General features: G+C 39.0%; 1 protein-coding gene across 1 annotated transcript in view; it reads right to left on the reverse strand.

The window, feature by feature from the left end:
• LOC113022260 (receptor-type tyrosine-protein phosphatase gamma-like) overlaps positions 1–23698 on the reverse strand; it is a 110108-nt gene that overhangs the window by 38011 nt on the left and 48399 nt on the right. The window contains exons 3-4 of the mRNA XM_026167464.1: positions 15941–16120; positions 1512–1660 (exon numbers count right to left, since the gene is read on the reverse strand). Of these exons, the coding sequence (XP_026023249.1) occupies positions 1512–1660; positions 15941–16120 (329 nt within the window). The remainder of the gene's footprint in view (positions 1–1511; positions 1661–15940; positions 16121–23698) is intronic.

The following is a 23698-nucleotide window of genomic DNA, read 5'->3' on the forward strand; positions in this document are numbered from 1 at the left end:
AGTTTATCTTGTGCAGCTGTAACAATATTTTTTTAACCTCTGTATGTATGTATATATTTCTATGACTTTGGAATTTTTCCACTTAATTATTATATCATTTATGTGTATTTAAGCACCGCCTCATGTATTCTTTGACAGAGGATTCAACGCAAAACCTTGGCGTATAAAAAAAAAAAGTATACTAAGCTACAAATCTATATTTCTCATCTATAAATTGTATTACTGAAAGAAATGCTTTGTTTTCCAACAGCTGCTCAAATTGGCTATTAAAGTAAATTCTTCAGTCTTATTAGGTAGCACACCATCAAAGGAGCCATATGCACAACAGCTTTATAATGGCTGTACATTATCCGGTGCCCTTTAACACTACACTGAACACAAAATTATGTGGCAAAAATAAATCTAATTACCCAGCCATTCAGCATCAAAAGCTGTGCCTGCAGAGATGGCTCCAAAGAGGAGGGCCAAGAAACAAACACAGGAGGCTTCTAGCTGTGTGTTTGGAGATAGGACAGAAAGGCTCACTAACAGCCACTTCCTGTTTTCATATGCTGCTAAATTTAAACTAATTATCAACAATTTGACATAAGAGGGGGTAAAAACCGTATTCTATGACCCCACTTTGCAAGAAGAGCATTACACAACTGCAATTCCAATTTTAGACGGCGACTAGGAATGGCTGGCATAAATGATGCATCCAAAGTCACTAATATCTCAATCTATGCATGATATTAAATGTGAAATTTGTGCTTTAATACGTGGAGACAATCAATAATTCAGAGGGGCGTCAGTCTTTACAGCCATGTTACAGGAACTGAACCACTTCCAGTCAGTTTTCTCATGTTTAGCCAGTTCCGTAATGCGATCGTAAGACGCTCCCTATCGCATAAAATCCCATGTGTTTTGAACAACATAATCCCAATTTATTAAAAAGCCTTTCTGTATTACAAATGTCATAGGCTGTCAAAATGAGGCAAGACACAGATTTCTATCATCAGGGGTACTTTCTCACCAATTATGGCATACGGCTATTTTCTAGTAGACGTGTGAAGACAATCTGTAGCAATGTGGCAGCTAGCAAAAGATCATTTAAATAAATGCAAACTAAAGACGATGCACTGTCTCTCATTTTCCTTGGATCCAGAATTTACTTTAAAATATGAAGAGGATTTACTTTGATCCAATGATCTGCCTCAAACTAGTACCGTGTCTTGACTTGAAAACTAATGTTTTTGTGCATCAATATGTTCCCTTAGCTCAGTACAAAGGCTTATGACAGAAATACCTGCAAATTTTTTTAAACTACCACCAAATCCTTGTCATAAATAATTTGGATAAATATTGGGGGGGGGGGACTTAGATGCTGGTGTTTATGGATAAAAAAAAAAAGCTATAGAAGTAGTTCAAGCATAAACTTGAATTCACTAATCTCTCTCCAACATTCATTGTTGACCTTCAACACTCCATATCGCACATTTATCAGATTGCATGGTAGCAACATGGCATTTTACCTCTACAGGGAACCTTCTGCCATTTATGCTGTGTTCTGAGCCTGCTGATCCATTACTCTGGCCCCAGTGAAACTCCATCTTCTCAGCCTTAAAGCGCCCTGGCAGTCCAGCCCCTGCTACAAAGTACTCATCCTTCAGGAGTATAGCAACTGGAGAAAAAAAAGAAAAGAGGTAGAAAGAAAAAAAAAAAAAAAAAAAAAGAGAATCGAATCAAACAAGGGAAGAAAATAAGCACACTTGTGTTAAGGCAGGGCAAAGCAGATTACTCATCAAAGAACATGGTCTACAGAAGCTCAGATGGGCAGTCTAAAGTTAGAAAAATAATTTCTGTGCCTATTATTATTACCTGAATCCTGATTTGTCTTTTATTTTATTTTTTCCCCAATGACAACTAACTCAGTGGCGAGACCAATGTGACAAATCAAACTTGCAAAGAGTAGCTAAGTAGCTGTGATTTGCTTTAATGATTAATGCTCGGATGAACTGTCCAAACTCAACAATTCTTTTCTACAACTTGCATTTATTAAACGGATTAACTAAGCTGCGTAGACTGCAGACTTATTCTGAAATAATTAAACTAAAAAATATATATTCATTAAAAACTAAACTAAATTATCTGGCAATAAGAAATGTAAAAACCTCAAAGTATCTTAATCCTTTGGGGAGTGACTGATGCAGGAGACATTTTCTAACAGTCAGCTCATAAATTGTCATGATTTGTTTTTGTAAGACCTGTAATGCATTTATTAGTGTTCAGACCCTTTCACATTTTCCACAATTTCAAATTTATTACACAAAAAACACATTTTGAGACTATTTTTAAAATATTAAAGATATAAGAATGAAATTTTCAATTTCCTTAACATAATTAGCAAGTGTAGACACCGCTCTATACAGTGTGCCATAATGAAATGGATGTATAAGAATGAAAACAAATAATTGAGGGTGGGAGAACTCCACAGGTTTGACAGGATTGTGAAAAGGTACAGATCTAGAGAAAGACATCATATTTCTGCAGCAGTGAAAGTGTCACAGAGCTCTGTATCCTCAAATCATCTTCAAGTTTTGCAGCCACCAGTCATCCTCAGTGCGAGTTTTGCAGGCTAACAGGAACACAACAGTAACTCTTTTGTGCAGACTGGAGAACCTTAATGAACAACAACTATCAGTGCAGCACTCAGCTAATCAGGCATTAATGGTAAAGTGGCCAGAAGGAATCCATACTTCACTAAAAGGTAGACTGAACTCCCAACGTGCGCGGAAGAAGCCAGGCACTGAGCACCGCCTCATTAATACATTCCCTACAGTCAAACACGGTGGTGACAGGATCGTGCAAGGAGCGGGAGACTAATCAGGATGGAAGTAAAGATATATGCAGCAATCTTAAGTGAAAATCGTTTCCAGAAGCAGTCGTGATCTCGGACCGAGCGAAAGCTCTAGAAAAAGTTGTACCCAGCTAGATCTCAAACATTAACCTGCCAAAGCATCTGTAGAAAGAACAGCAGTGCATCGATGCTGCCCCTCCAGCATTGTTGAGCTTTATCAATTGTGCCAAGAAGAATGAGAAAAACTTGCAAAAGAAAAGTCCGCCAACCTTGTACAATCATTCCAAGAACACTGCTACTTAAAGCAAAAAAAAAAAAATCAACCCTATGATTAATTATCTAAATACTATGTCAACTCCATGCTAATAAACAAAAACTTGTTTTTCCATTGAGCATTGTGTGTATGCAGATTAATAAGAAAAAAACTCTGCCTCTATAGAATGATTCATAAATGAATCTGCAGAATTCGGTGGTGAGCAGATGAGCAATGATCACAATGACGCATCTCAGAGAAAGCTTGCACCGGCCGCCTCCGCTGACCTCGACATTCCACTAATCGACTCCAAGACGCCGCTTCAAAAGTAAAAGCCAGAGTTTCTTTAAGTTGTTGCATGACTCGCTAAAAGACACAACAGCCTTCTCTCGCATTGTGAGCTTCTTCCATGCGTTAGCTTTTCACAAGGCTTTAATGCCATTGCCTTTTCTTAATAGCAGCCATTATTGCATTCTCTCTCAAAGGATTATAAACAGTTTCTGCAAGCAAACTTTAATTACATTTTGTGGGGAAAATTAAGCTTTTTGTAGCATTTTAAATCGTTCTATATTAGATAAGTTCATTACAATACTATTTAAGTAAAAGAATTTAATTAGCTTACATACATTGATGTGACTTTAACAGGTCTACAATTATAAATTTGCCCCCCCCCCCAAAAAAAAAAAAAAAAAAAATCAGTTAATCTATTTCTAGAAGCTCATCTGAATGTTGCTGCTACCTCTTTGAATTTACATCTGAACTTGTGATTTTATTGCAGAATGAACTAGCACATTCCCTACAAGCCTGCCATTTCTATCAGGGTTTTCATGCAGGATGTAATTAACTCACAGCGGTATTCAATACAGACATTTTTTTTTTGCCTCAGTTCTCTGAACTGAGTATCAAAAGCCTAAGAGACAGAAAATGAAGCAGTATAAAAATATTTCCAGCTTGAGAACTTTATGCAAAGTTAAACTATGTAGAAAATTACTTAAACATCGAGAATATCATACTCAAAAACTGATACTTATGGACCATGTTGGTATTTGAGAGAGAGAAAAAAGAAAGCTGGTTGTATCAAAAGTCTCACACGGGCAGCCCATCAAAAATTTTCAATGTGGAAATTCTACACCTTTTAACAAACTACTTGTCAATAAGGTCATGTGACACAGTTGCTGTAGATTTGTTGGAGCCACATCCATGAATCCTTTGTTCCGCCAAATCTCAAAGGTGCTCTGTCAGATTGAGATCTGGCGATTGTGGATGGCATTTGTGGACAGTGATGTTCATGTTCAAGAAACTAGTGTGAGATCATTTAAACTTGGTGAACGCCGTTTTATCCTGCTGAATGCAAGGTCATGAACACAGTTACCAACAATACTCAGGTAAGTGTTTACATCATGTTCAGTTGGTACCAAGGGTCCGGAAACGTGTGCCAAGAAAACATCCCACACACTATTGCACCATCGACCTCAGCCTCGATCCATGCTTTTATGTCGTTTATGCCGCATTCTGACCCCACCATCCAAATGTTACATCATCAACGTTTTTCCTATTTTCTATTGTCCAATTTTGGTGAGCATGTACAAATTGTAGCCTCAGTTTCATATTCGCAGAGACGCTCTTCTGCATACCCTGGTTGTTATGACTGGTTATTTGAGTTGCTGTTACCGTCCTTTCAGCTTGAAGCAGCTCATCCATTCTCCTCTGACCTCTGGCATCAGCAAGCCATTTTCAAACCAATAACTGCCGCTCACTGGATATTTTCTCTTTTTCGCACCATTTTCTGTAAACTCTAGAAATAGTCAGACCACCCCATCTACCACCAACAACCATGATGAATTTAAAGTGACTTAAATCACCTTTCTTCCTCATTCTGCACAGTTTAATGTTCAGCAGGTCATCATCTCCATGTCCACATGCCTAAATGCATTGAGCTGCAGATGTGTGATTGGCTGATTCATTCAATTCAATTTTATTCATATGGCACCAAATTACAGTCGTCTCAAGGCACCTTATATTGTGAGGTAAAGACCTTACAGAAGAAAATGAACCTAATGAAGTGACTGGAAAGTACAGATTGCTCAGATTATAACCTTACGCATCAATGGAAACTTTAAATATGTAACTTAAAGGCTGATGTGCGAGTGGAAGATCTGCAACCCATCTTCAGAAGTTAAAAAATGTTCTTATGTTTTCATGCATCCACAGCTACTGGGATTCACCTTAAAAATTCAGACTATCTGCCCGCTGTTACACTCAGAAAGATCGTGTAATGTTGAGTTTAAGCTGTGTTAAATTTCCACAGCATCTGAAACACCATGGCACAGCAGATTATCATCCCTCCCACTGTCCTGGCTGAGGTTATATGCTAATGCTTCTACAGCCCTTTACCACATCTATGTTTGACATCATTAGCCAGATTAGACCTGGTGCTCCGTCAGTTGATCCCTCTAGTTACAGAGGATTTAGTCAGCCTGTGAATAAGAAAAGCCCACTTTTAATCATTTCACAAAGCAAACTAGGAGGATGAGCATCTGAACAAGCAAACACAGACTGTCAGTAAACAGATAACATGGCGAACAAGTTGTCCTGAGCGAATGAATGGAATCAAAGTAAGTCAAACAGACCAGTGACAGGTATCAGGAAGAAAATGAGTACGAGATCTTGAGAAAAAGAACCAAGAGACAAGATGATCTGAAGAGAGGAGAACATTGTGTGATGAGGGATGATCCGAGCCCCTGTCGTGAGGCAAGAAAGAATCTGCCAGCAGCATTAACGTGCCAGTGCCGCTTAAGCTGAAGGCCCACAGCATGAAGGAGAAGAAATGATGCCGGAGATTTCCAAGACTGAAAGCATCAGGTCAAAGTGAAGGATCAATCTGCACAGGAAATAACTACCCACGGCATTATCATAATTGTGCAACTGCTTTGCAAAACCGCAAAAAACATTTACATAGATGGTAATAAATCCCTGTTACTGCCGTTGTTGAAGTAGTGTAATCCTGTGTGCAACACAAGAAAGCCAAGAAAAGGGGTTGCTGGCTGGCCTTGGGAGTTTCATTAAAAATGCGGCCCTGCGTGTGTTTGAACCCTCCAACAGCAGAGGAGGAATTAGAAGCTAAGCCAAAAAGACCTTGAATCACAGCCTGTGAAAGAAGGGGAGTGTGTGTGAAAGTAAATCCTTGATCAATGCAAATGTCTCTGGGGCCTTCCGATTCCCCATGAATTTGGTTGGGAGTTGTTTGAAATTTTACTGAGAAATGTTTTGTTGAGGAATACTGCTTGAATGGCAGCCAATCAGCCCGATCTCAAAGCAGGTCAAGGCACAAGGGAATGCCATGAAATCAATCGCAATGAACTTTTAAGATCTATTCACTCACTTCTTAATTACAACACTGACTTTTAAATAGTGTAACGTTAAAGCCACTCCCTGGAGGAACTCGGCACTTTGATTGCAGCACCTCCTGGTGGCGATGATGGGTTGAAAAACGCAACGCTCGAAAGAGTCGGGCCATCGATCTCGAGAAAAATGCTAAAATTGCTCGAATACTTTGCACAAGTATTGGATTTTAAACGCCAATTTCAAAACTTAAGGTATTTGTGCCATTAAATCAATTATAATGTGTCAAATAACACAAAAGCCAAACATGACAACATGAAGAGTCAATAAAAATGACAAACGTGCGTGAAATCTGCAGCTGCCTTTCCCTTCACAGAGCTCTATACAAAGTGTCAGCTTTTGTTTAGCTTTCATTCTTGAGACTTTAATGTTTTGTTCAGTTTTCAGCATCAGCAGGCAACTGCTTTCAGCAAAAACACTGTGAAACATACTACACTCCACCAGCTCAGCTCCAAATGACAGGAACAGTTAGCGGCTAGCTGATGAACATGGTGGAACAATCGGCTCCTGAGAACAAGATATTTCTTTTAGAGGGAAAATAAAACAAGTTTGGCCAATTTGAAAACGCTCCAACTTCAGGATGTCTTCGCATGGACAGAGATGGAGCAGACTTGGTGTATAGACCTAATGTGGTTATAATTCATGATATCAACAACTAGGATGACAAAAAGGGAAATGTAAAGAGGTTATCACGGATCAAAATGATGATTTAGAACATATTAACCTTCATGAGAACATAGCAAAAAAAAGTTTGCCAATCTCACCTTCGTTCACAAAAAGCAGTTGAAGACTGCAGCACGGCCAAAATTACGCTAACTGTTTGTGATAATGCAGCTATTAAATGTGATAAATCAGCTAAAAATCGCAAATCTGTAGCAGTCTGTTCCAAATGCATTGCCAACTACACATACAGAAATTCACATTACCTACTTAAAAACAGATCGGAAGATCTGAAACTAAAATTCCTCTACAGGTAGTGGAATAGTTGCTGCAGGATGGTGATTTCACAGCAAATTGACAGTCAGTCAGTCTTGCTTTTATCTTGGAATATAACCAGAACACAACTAGCTGCGACCAGTTGAGTCCAATCCCCGATTGCAAGGAGACGTGTCAGACAAGTCGTGCTCATTGGTACAGGCTGAATTTGATGGTGACTATTTGCAGACCTTTGCCAATGTCAGTGAGTGTGACCACAGGCAGTCTGAGTCGGACCACGATTACAGTGGTCCCTCTCTATAAGGTGGCCTCGCTGTTTCGCTGATTTTTTTTTTTTGGTGCAATTTTGCTTTTTGTTTTTAAACACCACATTGTGCTCTGCGTCCTGATTGGCTGTAGACCAGCGGTCCCCAACCCCCGGGGCTCGGACCGGTACCGGTCCGTGAGTCGTTTGGTACCGGGCCGCGAGAGTTGAGGCTCAGGTGTGAAATTAATAGTTTTCAGGGTTTTTAAATCTGTTTTCAGCATTATTTTGTTATCGTTTACTCTGTTTTCCTTGGTCTTTTCACGTGTGTTATGAATAAATTCTTTTTTTCGATACCGGTACTAGTTTTATTTTATTGTATTTATCCGCGACACCTTAAAGGCCAGTCCATGAAAATATTGTCGGGCATAAACCGGTCCGTAGCGCAAAAAAGGTTGGGGACCGCTGCTGTAGACCATTGTCAATCAATCTCGTGCCGTGTCTCCTGTACAGTACAGAATCCGTTCAGCTTGTCAAATTTACATAAAGCTTCGATCGCTAGCAGTGTGACTTTGAAGTGCTGTACCGTATATTGTAAGTTATCTCCCCAACAAACACAATGTCCACGAAACGTTTTGCACTGTCAGAGGCAGCTGCAGTAGCACCAAAGAGTGTTTAAACAACAGAGAAAAGTGTGAATATGTTCATGCCTGTCTGAGAAAAGTGTATAAAGTGTTTAGTGAGGGCTTTCACAGCCTTAAAACAGCTATAATAATTGTAAAAAATAAAGTTGACTACTTTTCGGATTTCACCGATAACAGGTTATTTTTAGAACTTAACTCCCGCGATAAACGAGGGGCCACTGTATTTGTTAGGTTGCCTCCCAAAAGACGACCTGTCCAACTGCCTTGCTATCAAAGGTGATCAATAGTGTTGCGGGCTCAGCCTCTGGGCAACCAGTTAGTCGACTGGCTATCCGTCTCTGACGGTCTCCATTTTATTTTTAAATAAATAAAAACAAAATATATATGATCACAAGGAAACCATTGAGTTTTCCTAGTTGCAAGGAGGCTGACGTTCTGTTTTTACACTAGTGTGACTGAGCCATAAGCAAAGAGGATGAAACTATCAAAAATTAACAACACAGTAAAAAGCTATCGCTAAAGATCAAAGGTCCTAAGCAGAGGTTACAACTTTATAGTAGTTTCATTTCGTGCGTGTCTATATGCCAAATGTAAATGCTAAAAAGGAAAATTTTAAAGTTACTTGAAACACTGACGAAAAAAAATGAATGGAATTGACGATATTTTTATTTGCTCATTAAAAAAAAAAAAAAAAAAAAAAATATATATATATATATATATATATATATATATATATATATATATATATATATATATATATATATCCATGTTAACATAAAACTGCTATGACTTTTGCGTATTGTGTTAGCTTTATGTTCAAAATTTGTTTCCGTTGATAAAACTGGCTAAGAAAAAGCAGAACTAACAAAATTAGAAGTAGATCATTTAAAAAAAAATAAATCTTATTAATACAAGCTATTTCTTTACTGGCGTTAAACATCATTTATTCACACAAAATGGCCATATGGTAATGCACTTTTGACTGAAGGTCATACCACTGAGACTAATGATTTGACAATAATGCTACCCCCTGCTTTAGTCTTTTGAAGCAGACCTTGAAAACTGAAGAGCCTCGAATAAAAACTGTGATAATCTAACAGGCAAAAAGAAATGTTATATTGCAGCCAAGCGGAGAAGGGATACAAAATACTAACATTTGACACAGGTCAGGAATAAAGGACCGCTCTACTTATTAAGATGAGTTAGTGGCAATAACAAGAAACCAAGACCCACAGCACCATTACAATCAATGCACTTGATAAACTTTGTCATCTCAGGCATAGGCTGAATTGAGAACCATCAAAAGAACAAAAGATTGTATTCCTGCTATTCTGTTGACTGAGCTAGACCAAGTAAACATCAAATCAAGGATGCAACAAGTAATGATGTGGAAAACAAAAGATGATGAATGTGAAGGCCAAAAAGTAATCTTCATGCACAGCTTTGTTGAATAGTTGGATCAATAAAGTATTAACAACCTCACCCTGTGAAAATATTTCAAGTGATGATTTCAAGGCCTCTGAGAAGCTAATAAAAGTTTACACACTGATTTTAAACATGTTCTGAGCTTCTCCTCTCTCTCTCTCTCTCTCTAGATATATATAGATATATATATATATATATATTTTTTAGGGTTGAAAGAAATCTATACCTCCATCCATACAAATCTGATTTTCACACATTTCAAAAGAAAAATCATGTACAGTGCTATTCAAAAGTCTTGAGCTGCTCTTCATTTCTTTAAATTTGGATTAATAGGAAATTGGTGCAGCAATTATTCAAAAATGTGGTAAATGTAAATACAATGTATGAGACAAAAAACAGTAACGAAGAGAAGATATAATTTAAAATTGGTTCTTTGCTAAGTTTTCTGTTATGTGTAAACACAACACTTGTTCATCCATTGAGTCAGGTGGGGGGTTTTATGTTTGAGTGCTTCATGGGTCACTGTTAAGTGGCTTAACAAACAAAAAAAAAAAAAACAAGAAAAAAAACCACAGTCCTCTTAATATGGTCAGGAACAAGGACTCTACTGAAAATGAGTGAAACTTTTTCTTTGGAACTTGACTATCTTTTCAAAGACCTTCAGAAAGTCTATTGATGAGACTATTTAAAAAAATAAATAAATAATACAAGAGTGTGGTGCCTTGAAAACAAAATATAAAGAAATGAGTGGCTTTAGATACTGGCATAGTACTATATCTATATTTCATCTTGGAAATGTAATATTTTCAGTAATTCATCAGTCAAGTCAACCTGTCCTCTCACTAAAAATCCAAAAACCTCCATTCAAGTGAAACTGATTAAATCACATTTCATGAGACAATGACATGAATTTGCTAAAAAAAAAATTAAGTAGACCTCATCTAACTAGCTTTTGCACTGTAATATTCTGTGGCAGTATAGTTTCATGTTCCTGATTTGGACAGTGCTTTAACAATGCAAAATACCCTTTGTACTGTAAACGTCCAAAAATTGCACCCAGCCGTGTTAGTTCCATTTTTGTAAATAAGCACCCCGCAGCACTGCTCGGCTGTGTCAGTGGCCTTGGTTGTCATGGAGGCTAAAAACTCTCATTATGATCAAATGCAAAGGATGACATTACTCGCAGAGAGAAACCGTGCCAAAAGCGCAGATATCAATTAGGGTCAAGGTTTTCACACCAGTGGTCCACGGATTTGCTCAGTGGGGGGATAAAAAAAAAAAATTAAGTTCACGGTTTGAAGTAGCAGTCAACAAGTAAACTTCAAAATGCATCTGTAAACAAGGCACTGAACACAAAGAGAATGAGCAGAGCAGAGGAGGAGGACAGTAGAGCCAATAACAAAGAAATCTCTGGATCCACTGATAGATGTACAGAAATCTTGGCAGATACTACTGCGCGTAATTTCAGTGTTTGTGCTGCTGTGGTTTGAAATTTGACATTTCAAGTATAAAATCTCTGAAATCCACATACTTAAATTCCTGTGTTTAACATGTTCATATGCAATTTTTTTTAATCACTTAAAGATTTACATTTTGATATCATATTGGATAACTTCAGTCTTGCATCACATCAGTGAAATTATATTTTAAAGCAGTTTCCAGACATAATGACCACATTTTGACTAATCTAGTGATTACATGCAAAGTGAAGCTACATGATTACAATGATCGTGCAAATCAGAGTCCCATATTTCCTGCTGTATGAGAGTAGCATTACTCCCAATGGTCATAAACAACTACAGATAAAACACATTAAAGCAATCTTAAGTCATGTTGTATAATATAACCGTAGTATGGAAAACTCTGGGTTTCCCTGGTCAGTAATTCCCATTACTGCAAAGAGCTAAGTGAGTAGAAGATGAATGATTTCCACATACTGTAAAGTAAAAGATAATTTGCATTTTTTTTAAGCACAGGAGAGAGAAAAAATAGAGCCCCACATAACCGTCTCTACACCCTGAGAGATTTGAGCTCTCCGATATCTTTTATCAAGGTCTCGGAGATAAATTAGCTTTTTAGGGATTTGGCTTTTTCACAATCATCCTTAGGAAAGGCCAGGTGATTTAAATATCAAAGCTTTAACTATACAGCGACTCTTCAAACCTTGTCCCAACAATCAGAAGCAATTGGCTCCTCCAAGCAGTGTTTTAGTATGCTAAAAGCTAAAATCCTCCACAAAGCAGGAGAAGGAAAGAAACAAAGGGTTTTCATGTAGCCACTTCCTCAGTTCATGATATAATTAAGAAATAGCAGTGAACAGGAACCGTAGGGTCAATATAAGTTCAGAAAACTTTTTTTTTTCCCCCCCCCAGAAAGAACTGCTATAAGAATGTGAGCTTTATGGAAATGTCAGGTGGGAAAAATAAACTTTCATGCATCATTATCAGAAAAGTCAGCTTTGGAAATCTGCAAATAAACAGCTAAACAAGCATTTTAGAGACGAGTTCTGTGGACTGGAAAAGCAAAAAAAAAAAAAAAAAATCATTTTGAGGCTGCAATAAGCAAAGCTGTTTTGTGCAGGATTTCATAAAAAAAATGCACTACAGTAGCAACTGCTAAGCAAGGGGATAGATCGATCATACTTTTGGCTTGTGTTTCAGCCAGTGGCACGGGAAACATTTCGGTGGTAGAGAAAAGAATGGATTCAATGAAATACCAGCAAATTCTGCAAGCAAACATGAGACCATCTGTATAGATGCTGTAGTAGGAAAGAGGATGGCTTCTACAACAGGATAATGATCCTAAACACACTTTAAAATCCGCAGTGGAGTATCTCAAGAAGCACAGGCCCTGACAGCCACCCCAACTGTGGATCACAAAAGAAAAGACGGTCAAAGACTCTCACAGAACTTTTGTAAAGAAAAGGGTTGAAAAAGCACACCTAAAATGAAAGACTCTAAGCTGGCTGAAAAATGTGTTTACAAACTACGATATTTGCCAGAAGGGGTGTTACTAAGAGCTGCCCATGCTCAGTCTCATGCTTCAGGTTCATGTTTCTCCTCTATTTTGAACAATAGATGATGGAAATGATTACCGTATTTCCCGGACTACAAAGCGCACCTGAATATTAGCCGCACAAGCTAAAATCAGGGGAAAATCCTGTTTTGTACATACATTAGCTGCACCTGACCAAAAGCCGCAGGTGTTTCAATGTTGACTTATCATATGTAAGAGAATATGCACAAAGGTAATTGTCAGGAAAGAGATGGCTGTTTGGAGACATCACTTTTATTAATATTTTGAAAAACAAGTTATGGGTACATATTTGCATAACTTTTTAGGTATAGGTACAAGTAGCGGTAATTACAAGTACGAAACATGTACTGTGCTTCATAAATGAGTAACAAATGCAGTACATAACAATAACCTACAGCACAGCAGAAAAATAGATTCGGACTACCTTTTAGGCTCAGGTGCAGTGACACGGCTTTAACAAGAAGAAAAGTCAGTCATTCACCACCATATTCCTGCGCACTAAAACCACCAAAGTCCTCTTCTCCAGTGTCGGATACGAACAGGCTCAGGATGGCTACTTCATCCACTCTCCGCTTCTTTCCTTCGTTGTCACTTTCAAAACCAAAGAAATCCTCGTTGTCAGTGTCAGAGTCGAACATCCTCTGAAGGGCCGTGGCGGTGTCCTCCTCTCCATCATGCAGCAGTCCAGCCCTTCGAAATCCGTTGGTGATCGTGGATGTTTTCACACTTTTCCACGCTGTCAGATTCCACCGGTGGAGTTGAGCATAACTTGCTTTTCGCAAGTTTATCGCCGCTTGTCATCCACGCCTCCGGCTGAACGTGTAGCGCTACTTTGAAGTTTGTTTTTCGCGCTACTTGTATGGCACTATGTTGCCTGGCGGATGGACATGTGACCAACATACTACTCTTGAACCCCGATACTGTGTGTCTGATCACATGCCCTTCCGCCAGGCAACGTAGTGCCGTACAACAGCGGAACAAACAAAACAAATCGTCTTACGATATGACAAAAATCATGGACAATCCATAGAAAAGTCGCACCTGACTAAAAGCCGCAGGGTCCAAAGCTTGTGCAAAAAGTAGCGGCTTATAGCCCGACAATTACGGTAAATAATCCTGCTCAAATTATCAAAGAAATGTATCTGGTTTGAAAATCAGGTCATCTATTACTCACTTTGTGTATTCACGGGAAGAGAAATTTTAACCAAGGGTACCAAAATCTGCAAGCCACTGTATATAGTTAGGGATTCAATTATTTCAACTCCAGCTGATTTTGTAGGTCAGTCTAGAATTTCAATGGAAGGTTTATTTGAACAGTGAGCGACAGGAACAATACCACCCCCCCCCCCCCAAAAAAATCCAGAAAAATGCATTTCAAAAAGTTGAACAAAATAAGTATTTGATCAATCAGCAAGATTTATGGCTCCCAGGTGTATTTTGTACAGGTAACGAGCTGACATTGGGAACCTTCGCAACTCGTTACCTGTATAAAAGACAGCAGTCCATAGAAGCAATCATTCTATCTAGATTCCAAACTCTGCACCATGGCCAAGGCCAGAGAGCATTCCAAGCATGTCAGGGACAAGATTGTGAACCAACGCAAGGCTGGAATGGGCTACAAGACCATCACAAAGCAGCTGGGTGAGAAGGTGAAAACAGATGGCGTGATTATTCGCAGATGGAAGAACCATAAAATAATTGCCGATCTCCCTCAGTCTGGAGCTCCATGCAAGATCTCACACGTTTCAATGATAATGAGAACGGTGAGGAACCAGGCCAGAACTACTTGGGAGGAGCTTGTCAATGATCTCAAGGCTGCTGGGACCATAGTCACCAACACACTACACCGAGAAGGACTGAAATCGTGCAGTGCCCGCACAGTCCCCCTGCTCAACAAAGCACGTGTACAAGCCTGTTTGAAGTTTTCCACTGAACATCTTGATGATTCAGAGGAGGACTGGGTGAAATTGTTGTGGTCAGATGAGACCAAAATCGAGCTATTTTGGCCTCAACTCAACTTGCTGTGTTTGGAGGAGGAAGAAAGCTGCATATGACTCCAAGAACACAGTACCCACCGTCGAACACGGAGGTGGAAACATTGTGCTTTGGGGGTGTTTTTCTGCCAAGGGGACAGGACAACTGCACCACATCAAAGAGAGAATGGATGGGGCCATGTCAGCTCTTGAGTGAGAACCTCCTTCCCTCAGCCAAGGCATTGTAAATGGGTCGTGGGTCAGTATTCCACCATGACAGTGACACATGGCCAAGGCAACAAAAGATTGGCTCAAGAAGAAGCATATTAAGGTCTTGTAGTGGCCAAGTCAGTCCCCAGACCTTAATATGGTAAAAGGTAAATGGCCTGTATTTGTACAGCGCTTTACTTAGTCCCCATGGACCACAAAGCGCTTTACACTACATTCAGTCATCCACCCATTCACAGACACATTCACACACTGGTGATGGTAAGCTACATTGTAGCCACCGCCACCCTGGGGCGCAATGACAGAGGCGAGGCTGCCGGACACTGGCGCCACCGGGCCCTCTGACCACCACCAGTAGGCAACGGGTGAAGTGTCTTGCCACAACAACCAAGACTGTCGGAGCTGGGGCTCGAACCGGCAACCTTCCGATTACAAGACAAACTGCCAACTCTTGAGCCACGATTGCCCCATCAAAAATCTGTGGAGGGGGCTGACGGTTCGAGTTGTCAAACACGCCACAAAACATTAATGACCTGGAGAGGATCTGCAAAGAGGAGTGGGACAAAATCCCCCCTGAGATGTGTGCAAGACTTGTGACCAACTATAAGACTGGTCTGACCTCTATGATTACCAACAATTGTTTTTCCACCAAGTACTAAAGCATGTTTTGCAAATACTTATTTCATTCATGCAAATGCAAATTAATTTATAACCTTTCTGAAATGCATTTTTCTGGATTTTATGGTTATTGTTTAAATAAACCCACATCTGAAATCATAGACTGATCATTTCTTTGTTAGTGGGCAAACTTACAAAATCAGCTGGGGTTCAAATCGTTTTTTCCCTGACTGTGTAACCATCACATGTCATGTCTCAAAATAGCAGTCGTGGAAATTAAAGATGATTGGTATTGCTGCTGCACTGCTTTTCGAATGAGGGATAAACAAATTCTCTACTGCAAACCTGTCTTTCCAGTGTTCTTCATCGTGGTCTGGTTGGAGGACTCTGTGTTGAACTTGTCAAGCTCCAGCTTCAGGTACTCCTGAGAAATCTGAGCTTGTTCATCTGCAATGTCCACAGGTGATTGGTTGTTTCCGGCACATTCTGGGTATAAGGCTGCCCAGCCTCGAGGTCCATGGCTTCCTGCAGAAATAAAAGACACAAGATGTATGATGATTATGCACAATGCACACTAGCCCCTAGAAATCACATCTGTCTAAGCATACTGGCTCTGACACACACACATAGAAACCCTGACAATATTACTGGAACAGCAGCAATAAGAGTTCTGTGCTATATTCACTGAGCTGCAGTGCCTTCTAAATCTGTTCGCACCCCACCCTCCCACTGCAGGGAAAACATGCAAACATTATGAAAATTCATCATCTGGGTAAAGGCAATTCCAGTCTTAATTGTCTATGTATATGATATACATATCCATAGGAAGCATAATCCCATCGTGCTGCACTAATTGAAATTGAGCCTACAGTGGGCACAGAATTGATGGGCACCCATCTCTCCTTCCATCCTTAAAACAAAGCAAAATATAGAAGAAAATAGGGGGGGGGGGGACCTACAACAAATATTTAAACATATTCAACAGAAAATACTTCAGATTAACCATTAATCTGCTGTGTGTGCTGAAAACGAACTTCCTGTAACATCATCATCCACTGTCTGCACTTTTCTAATCCTCTATCCCCTACAGTGGCGGCGCTACAAAGGAATAATCCACAACCGACAGGGGTCCCCTTGATCTCTTCTCGGGTACAATTGGCCAATGCAACAACAAAAGCTGAGGGGATCAAGGGAACAAGGAAGCATGCATGGATTTTAACTTTTCTGGGTTAACACAATATTCATGATCCCATTCCCCACAGACATAGGGCAACTTTGCTACAGGCTTATGAAAAAGATATAAGAGCTCCCCTTCATGAGAAGACGCCGAATCAAGGGTGGCTTTAGGGCTTGCTGCATTGAAATACCTTGAGCACAAAGTCTCTTAAAATGATAGTGTGACATTTAAGATTATTTGGAAATAATCAGTGTTTTAACATATCGACCAGAGGACAAATATGCACTTGGAGTGTGTGCAGATCCAGAAAGAGAAGTTGCTTTATTAATCGCTCAAATAAAAAGGGCCAGGTTCTTAAAAGTGCACTAAAATCAAGGAAATATCTTTGATTTGTCCACCAAATTCACAAGACCACCTACAAGAGTATAGAATAATAAGGTCTGAATAATAGTGAAATATTTAAATGGATTGGAGCTACATTTCTAACTAATGAGTACATCTATAGAGCGGGATTATATTTATCAGTCATGATTGTAGACTCACCAATATATTTGTACCAATATCAAGCCTAATATTTCATAAAATGAAAGAGGACTCCATTATGAAAAACCAGTAATACTATGAAGCAAGTGAAAGCTGCTTGCCAAACATAAATCCCGAAAGGATTTGCATAAAATGGGAGCAAATGTCGACCATGATGCAATACAATGTTACGTGCACAGAAGTTTGTTAAGCCTTTATATAAAAATGTACATTTTTCCCTTATCATGTTTAACTTGTATTTTAAGGTAGTTACTACCTTGCTATCTAAATGGAAAGTGTATCGAGACCAATCTTTTTAAAAAGCTAATTTTTAAATGAAAGTTCTGTAATCTATTAAATTCCCCAACAACAATGAAACAACTGCTTCCTATAACGTAAAAAGCTGCTTGTTACTAAGGCAAACCACCAAATATCTAGCAATTCAAAGTGATTTTATACAGCAACCACAGCAAAAACATCCTCGGGATCACTAAGCAGTTGGATTCTCATATTGCTTCATTTAAAAAAAAAAAAAAAAAAAAAAAAAAAAAAAAAAAACCCTAATGCTTAGAATCAAGAAATTATTTCACTGGTTAAAGAAAATCCATCTAACTCAATCTAAATCAAGACAACCTTTCAAGTAGGTAATCTCGTTCAAAATTCTAACAATCACTTCCAAGAAGGTGCAAACCACTGGTTACACTCAAGAACAGGAAGGACAGATTAGACTTAGACAACTTGTAGCTTCTGTCAGAATGATAGGAAGAGAAAAGAAGCAAAAGAACAGCTCATGATTGAAAGCATAACACATCAATCTGTCAATCATATTGGAGGCAATGTTATGGCACTGGCATGCATGACTGCCAACAAAACCAGTCTGTTAACAGAAGTAGAAGGATGAATTCTGAAGTGTACAGGGCTATGCTCTCTGCTCAGATTAATCCAAAAGCTACAAAAACTGATTGGACAGAGCTTCATGGGGTAAATGGATAAGACCCAAAGGACACTGCAAAACCAACCCAAGAGCTTCTCGGTGCATAAAAAAAGTCATGATATTCTTCAGCAGCCAAGTCAGTCACGTGATGTCAACCCAACAGAGCTCGCTTTTCAGTTAGTGAAGACAAGTTGAAGGCAGAGAGATGTTCAAACAACCATCAACTGAAGGTGACTGCAGTGAAAGCCTAACAGAGCATCTCAAGGAGGTTCACTGACAGTCACTGAAAGCTAAGAATTTTCATCCAAGTATTAAAAACAATTCCTACATTTAAACGGTGTAATTTTGTCCATTTAAGCTGCCGGAAATGGAAATGTATGAAAATTGTACCATGCAATTTCTAAATAGTTACAGCAATATTTTGTTTAAACCTCTTAAGTTAAAGCTGAAAATCTACAGTTCAATCACATCTTGGCTGTTTGATTTTAAAATCAACTGTGGTTGTCTGCAGAGGTGTAATTATAAATGGTTTTCAGATTGAAAATTTGTTTGGTTACCAATGTTGCTGATAAAATTACACATTACACACACAATTACACAAGTACACATTTGAGGTAGTCGTACAGTTTGCTACGACTTGCTTCAGTCTCATTTGTGTTTGCAGAAAATGTATGTTTTCTTTGGCACAGCGGTCTGAAATGTCTCCAACTGCTCTGAATGCTTACCATTTCCCTAACTGATAAAAGCGAGCTATGGGGGCTAGCAAAGCTACAGATAAAAAAAAATTAAATAAAAAATCCATCACCCTAAAAACTGCTCTGGTTCTGCAGTGGGCAATTTCAATCCTCATTCTCTTGCTTTCCCGTTCTCCCCCTTTAGTGAATCGTTTCAAACGACAACAAATTTCAGATGTTACTGAGATCCACAAGGCTTCACAGACCTTGATAACATATTTCAAAATGAGTAAGTCACGGAATATAAAAACAACTTTGAATTATTGTTGGTAAGCAATATGATATTCAGTCATTAAGTTCAGGTGTAAATGTTATTAAACTAGCACATTGGATTGACTGTTGTTTCACAGGTTTCTTTCATTTGAAGTGTAAAACTGTGTAATCTTTTGCTAATTTTCCAGTGAAACAAACATTACATCCCATTTACTGCAAGAGAAATAATTCAGCCTTTCAAGAAGAGAAAGGGAGGAGCAGTGCTAAAATCAGATAACTGCGGGTTACACAGCAGTCGATTAATCTGTCTCATCACCATCCATCAGAATGACTATAATCCTAGCGGTTAAGCCTTTCTCATTGCAGCCTTGCCTCTCTATAAGGCTGAGGTGAAGAAATTAAAAAAAAGGTACTGGTTCCAAAATGCGGTGAAATGATTTATCTGAAACATTACACACTATAGATATTTTCAACTACACTGAGTACGTGGCTCTGTGAGAAGAGCTCCTGCAATATGCTACATGTCACATTTATTCTACTGAAAATCTTTTGTGCCGTCAGGTAGTTCAATGAGTATGCTGGATTTTATGAGCATATATTTGACAAACAAAAATAAATGACTTGCGCTTATGTAAAAGCTCCTATCTCAGGAATATCTCCAGCTTAAACGGAAAATCACAGCATGGTTCAACAGCTATGAATCACCGCTCACATTTACAGTTCGCCGTGGGATTCAAGAAGGGGGAAAGAATGAAACTAAATGGCAGTTCAGCTGGTAACTGCAGGCGTGATTAGAAGCATGGTTGTGTGACTTTTCGAGACCAGTTGCAAGTTAGAAATATCAAGTTCTTCAGTTCTACAGAATAAGCTAGACGCTGCTCAGATGCTGCGCTGATACTAAATTAATAAATACCCAGTGGTATCAAAACAAAAGCTCACAAATGTGATCATATGGTTAAAAAAAAGAAAGAAAGAAAGAAAGAAAGAAAGAAAGAAAGTAGCAGCTAAATCATCAAAAAAAATGTTTTATTTAGTCAGCTATTTCTAATTCTTTGCAAGAAAAGGGATGGTGATGAGTGACAAGTGGCTCATTTATGCAGTTTGGTGTCTTTGAGGGACTTGCAACACACTGCATTCTTAGGGGGCATATTGTATGCAATAACTGCTTAACAATTAACTAATGATTATAGGTTATTATAAGGTGTAATCTTGGTTCAGAAAATTCAATGCACACAGCAGCAAACAAAACCTCTGACAAGAAAGAATAAATAGCTGAACAGCAATCAGCTCGAAACATGCTGAAAAAGCCTCACCAAGGTAAAACTATTTTTATTCCTGCAGGTTTAATGCTAAAATGTCTATATGCCGACATTTTTTTCTGATGGGTTAAAATGCAGGCTTACTGCTAAAACATCACCTCTAAATATGGATTTTATGTAATCAAGCCTTCATCGGGCTACTTACAATCTTCGCTAGAATTAAGATGGGTGAGGCCTATAACATTCTTCGCTCATTTTTGTTAATCCGAGCTGTTCCGGGCTTAGCTCTGTGTGATGTGACTCTGCTCTCTGCTATCTACTTGTTTTTAAGTAAAACAGGCACATGTTTCTCTCAATCTGGCACTTTCAGTTCCAGGCGTCATCCCATTAACCTTGGGATAAACAGCCGTGCCTGTGCTACCATGGCAATGCTGACAGAATGGCGATTGCCTTGTCATTTCCGTTTTGTCCCCTGCAGTGAAAGCACGCATGCTGTATGCCGGCTGGCAGACCTCCCAGAATTGGCACACTAGCACTTGCAAAAATCTACGCCGATCAGTCCATATGCATGAGTACCACTGACAACAAAACATGGCCAGAAGATAGAAGGCACAGTGTCAGCAGTAAGGAGGGTCACAGCGGTTGTATAGATGGAGAAGCGCAAAAGAAGATCATCCTATGTGTGTGCTGCCTAATCTGTTCAGTGAATGCAGGCGCATCGGATAACATTTCGAACAACGCTCCTGCTGTCAGTTTCAATATGCTGATAACACTCCAGAGGGTGGAGCCGCACATGCTGCAGCACTCAGGAGTATCAAATGTCCAGGTTAGACAAGCGATGAGCTCACGGCTTGTATGATGTTCAGACAAGCCAAAGGAACAGACTGAGTCGCTAATCAGACAACGGCTGCCAAGGATGATTTCTTTTTTTTCTTGTGTCCTCACAAAATAATGGCGTGGTAACATTAACGTTGTTTAATGCAATATCGTACTGTGTGAGATTAGACCCAACACAGTAAAATCGTGCACATGGTGTACACGTTAAACTAGATTATTTTGGCAACATATTAAACTAACTGAAGCTAAAACATAAAGTATATCATTACCAAATAACTAAAAGGTTATGGACCAGCCAATGGACTTGCTCAATATTGCCATTTACAGAATGGTGTCATCAGCACAGCTCATGTATATATACATGTTTGTTTTTTTTAACCTTCAAATTAAGATACTGATTCACAGTGAGGTTAATCTAATTATACATAGCTTTTGAAGCCTGGATGGGGCCCTCGCTGAGGATGTAGAGCGTTTAAGGGTTTCTATATTAAAAATGAACTTTTAGGCACGGCAAGTAAAAAGCACTAGTCTGTCACACTACGTGCATTTTACAGTCCTATCTTCAGTAAACTGCTAAGCCGGAGCTCCTTTGCATAAAACAAACCGACAGACTTTATCCCTTTGTTCCACTTTCCCTGTGTCAGGCAGATCTCCTTACATGCTTCCTGGCAGCTCTGTGACCTAATGGCTGGGATGTGATGTGATGAAGGAAAGAGAGAGCGAGTTCAGAGCAAAAGCTGAAACAACTGAGGGAAGGGTGGGGGGCAAAAAAACCAAAACAAAAAAAAACAAAAAACAATTCAGTTTACTGAATGATGCTGATTGTGAGTGTTTAGCAATTAAGATACAAACTCCCACTGCACCAACTATAAGCTGCCAGGAACGGTCTGCAGTTCATTGTCATTTCTTGGATTTGCTACAGTGGGGCTCGGCCTAACACCTTTATTTTCTATGCAATGTGGGATTTAGGTATCATTGTAAAACACAAGAGGCTTCTTTGAAAGAAAGAACAGAGGGGAAGATCTACCATAAAGCTCTGATTGCAAATGAGTCTGAATACATTTGAAACTGTATCAGACAGCATGCAACTACAATCAAAGTGAGGAAACTCATTCTGGCAAAACTGGGGCAGCCAATTTTGGTGACTGACTGTTCCAGTCTAAATGGGGTCATGCTGCCAAAACTACCAATGTTACACCACAGTGAAACAACATTTCAAGCAGAGACAGAGTCCTTTTTGCTGGTGTTCAACAAGAGAAATGTAATGAATAAAAACTGGTACTCTTAGAAGTTTCAATACGTCCACAGATGTCTTACCCAGACATATAATGGAAACTTTCAGGTAACTGGAAAGGTGTTTATGAAAGTGAATCATTAGTTGCAACAATTAAGATTTCTATTTCCTGTACTCTCAAAAGGAGTTTCTTTTCAGAATCCTTTACTGGCTAATCTGCATAAGACGACTCAATTATCAGTGAACCATGAAGGTACAAACCATAATGCCCTCAGTGGACGTCGGGATGCTTCAAAGAAAAGTGAAGAAATACGTGAATAAGAACAGTCAACCCAGGAATTGCAAAACAAGAAAATAATTGCAGTCGGCCTACCCACTTTTAAAACATTTTTCTCAGCGTTCTCAACCAATATCCACTTCTTAGTGAGATCTAGTACTTGTATATCAGTGCAGTTGGCGAGAATGAAAAAAAAGAAGAAAAAAAAAAGGCGTCTGGGGGTCACTGTGGGGGTACGTAGAGGGTGAAGCATGAGTGAGTCTTCAGTTACACTTCACCAAATTAAATGTGCATTTGCTTGACCTTGTCAATTCTGTGATGAACAAAGAGGTAGAGGAAAGCAAGTACACCAAAAATGTCTCTGTTCACAGTACTGTAGTGGCACTGGCTCAACTAGGAGAATTAAAGCCTCAGAAAGCTAATACAATATGGCAACAATTGGGCCTCCAGGAAGAAGGGGAAAAAAAGAATCACCAACAAAGCATGCATCTTTAAACTTTAGTTTACATTTTCACAAATGATCACCAGATTTTTATTTTGCGTTTATATGTAGGGCTGTGCGATATGACAAAAATGTCATATCGCGATATAAGACATTTATCGTCCTGACAACGATATAAATCACAAAAATGTAACATTTTCTGTCAATTCTGTGAATCTCGGGCAGCTCGACTTGAGTGAAGTTTTTCCAGCTGGGCGTCCTTTACCTGGATTCGAGTGTATTAACCGATGCATGAAACGAGACATTTTTAGACATAAGTTGTAACGGTCGCCATTTTCTTTCAAAGTTTAAGGTTTATTTTTTATCACCTGACGGCTCTTTTTTTTTTTTCCTCCATCTCATCCATAAACTGCATACTCTTTCACGTGATTCAGTTTATTTTGAAAAGTCTCAATAGGATCTTGAGTTTTATTG

This window comes from Astatotilapia calliptera, chromosome 5, assembly GCF_900246225.1.
Source record: "Astatotilapia calliptera chromosome 5, fAstCal1.2, whole genome shotgun sequence".
NCBI classification, from domain to species: domain Eukaryota; kingdom Metazoa; phylum Chordata; class Actinopteri; order Cichliformes; family Cichlidae; genus Astatotilapia; species Astatotilapia calliptera.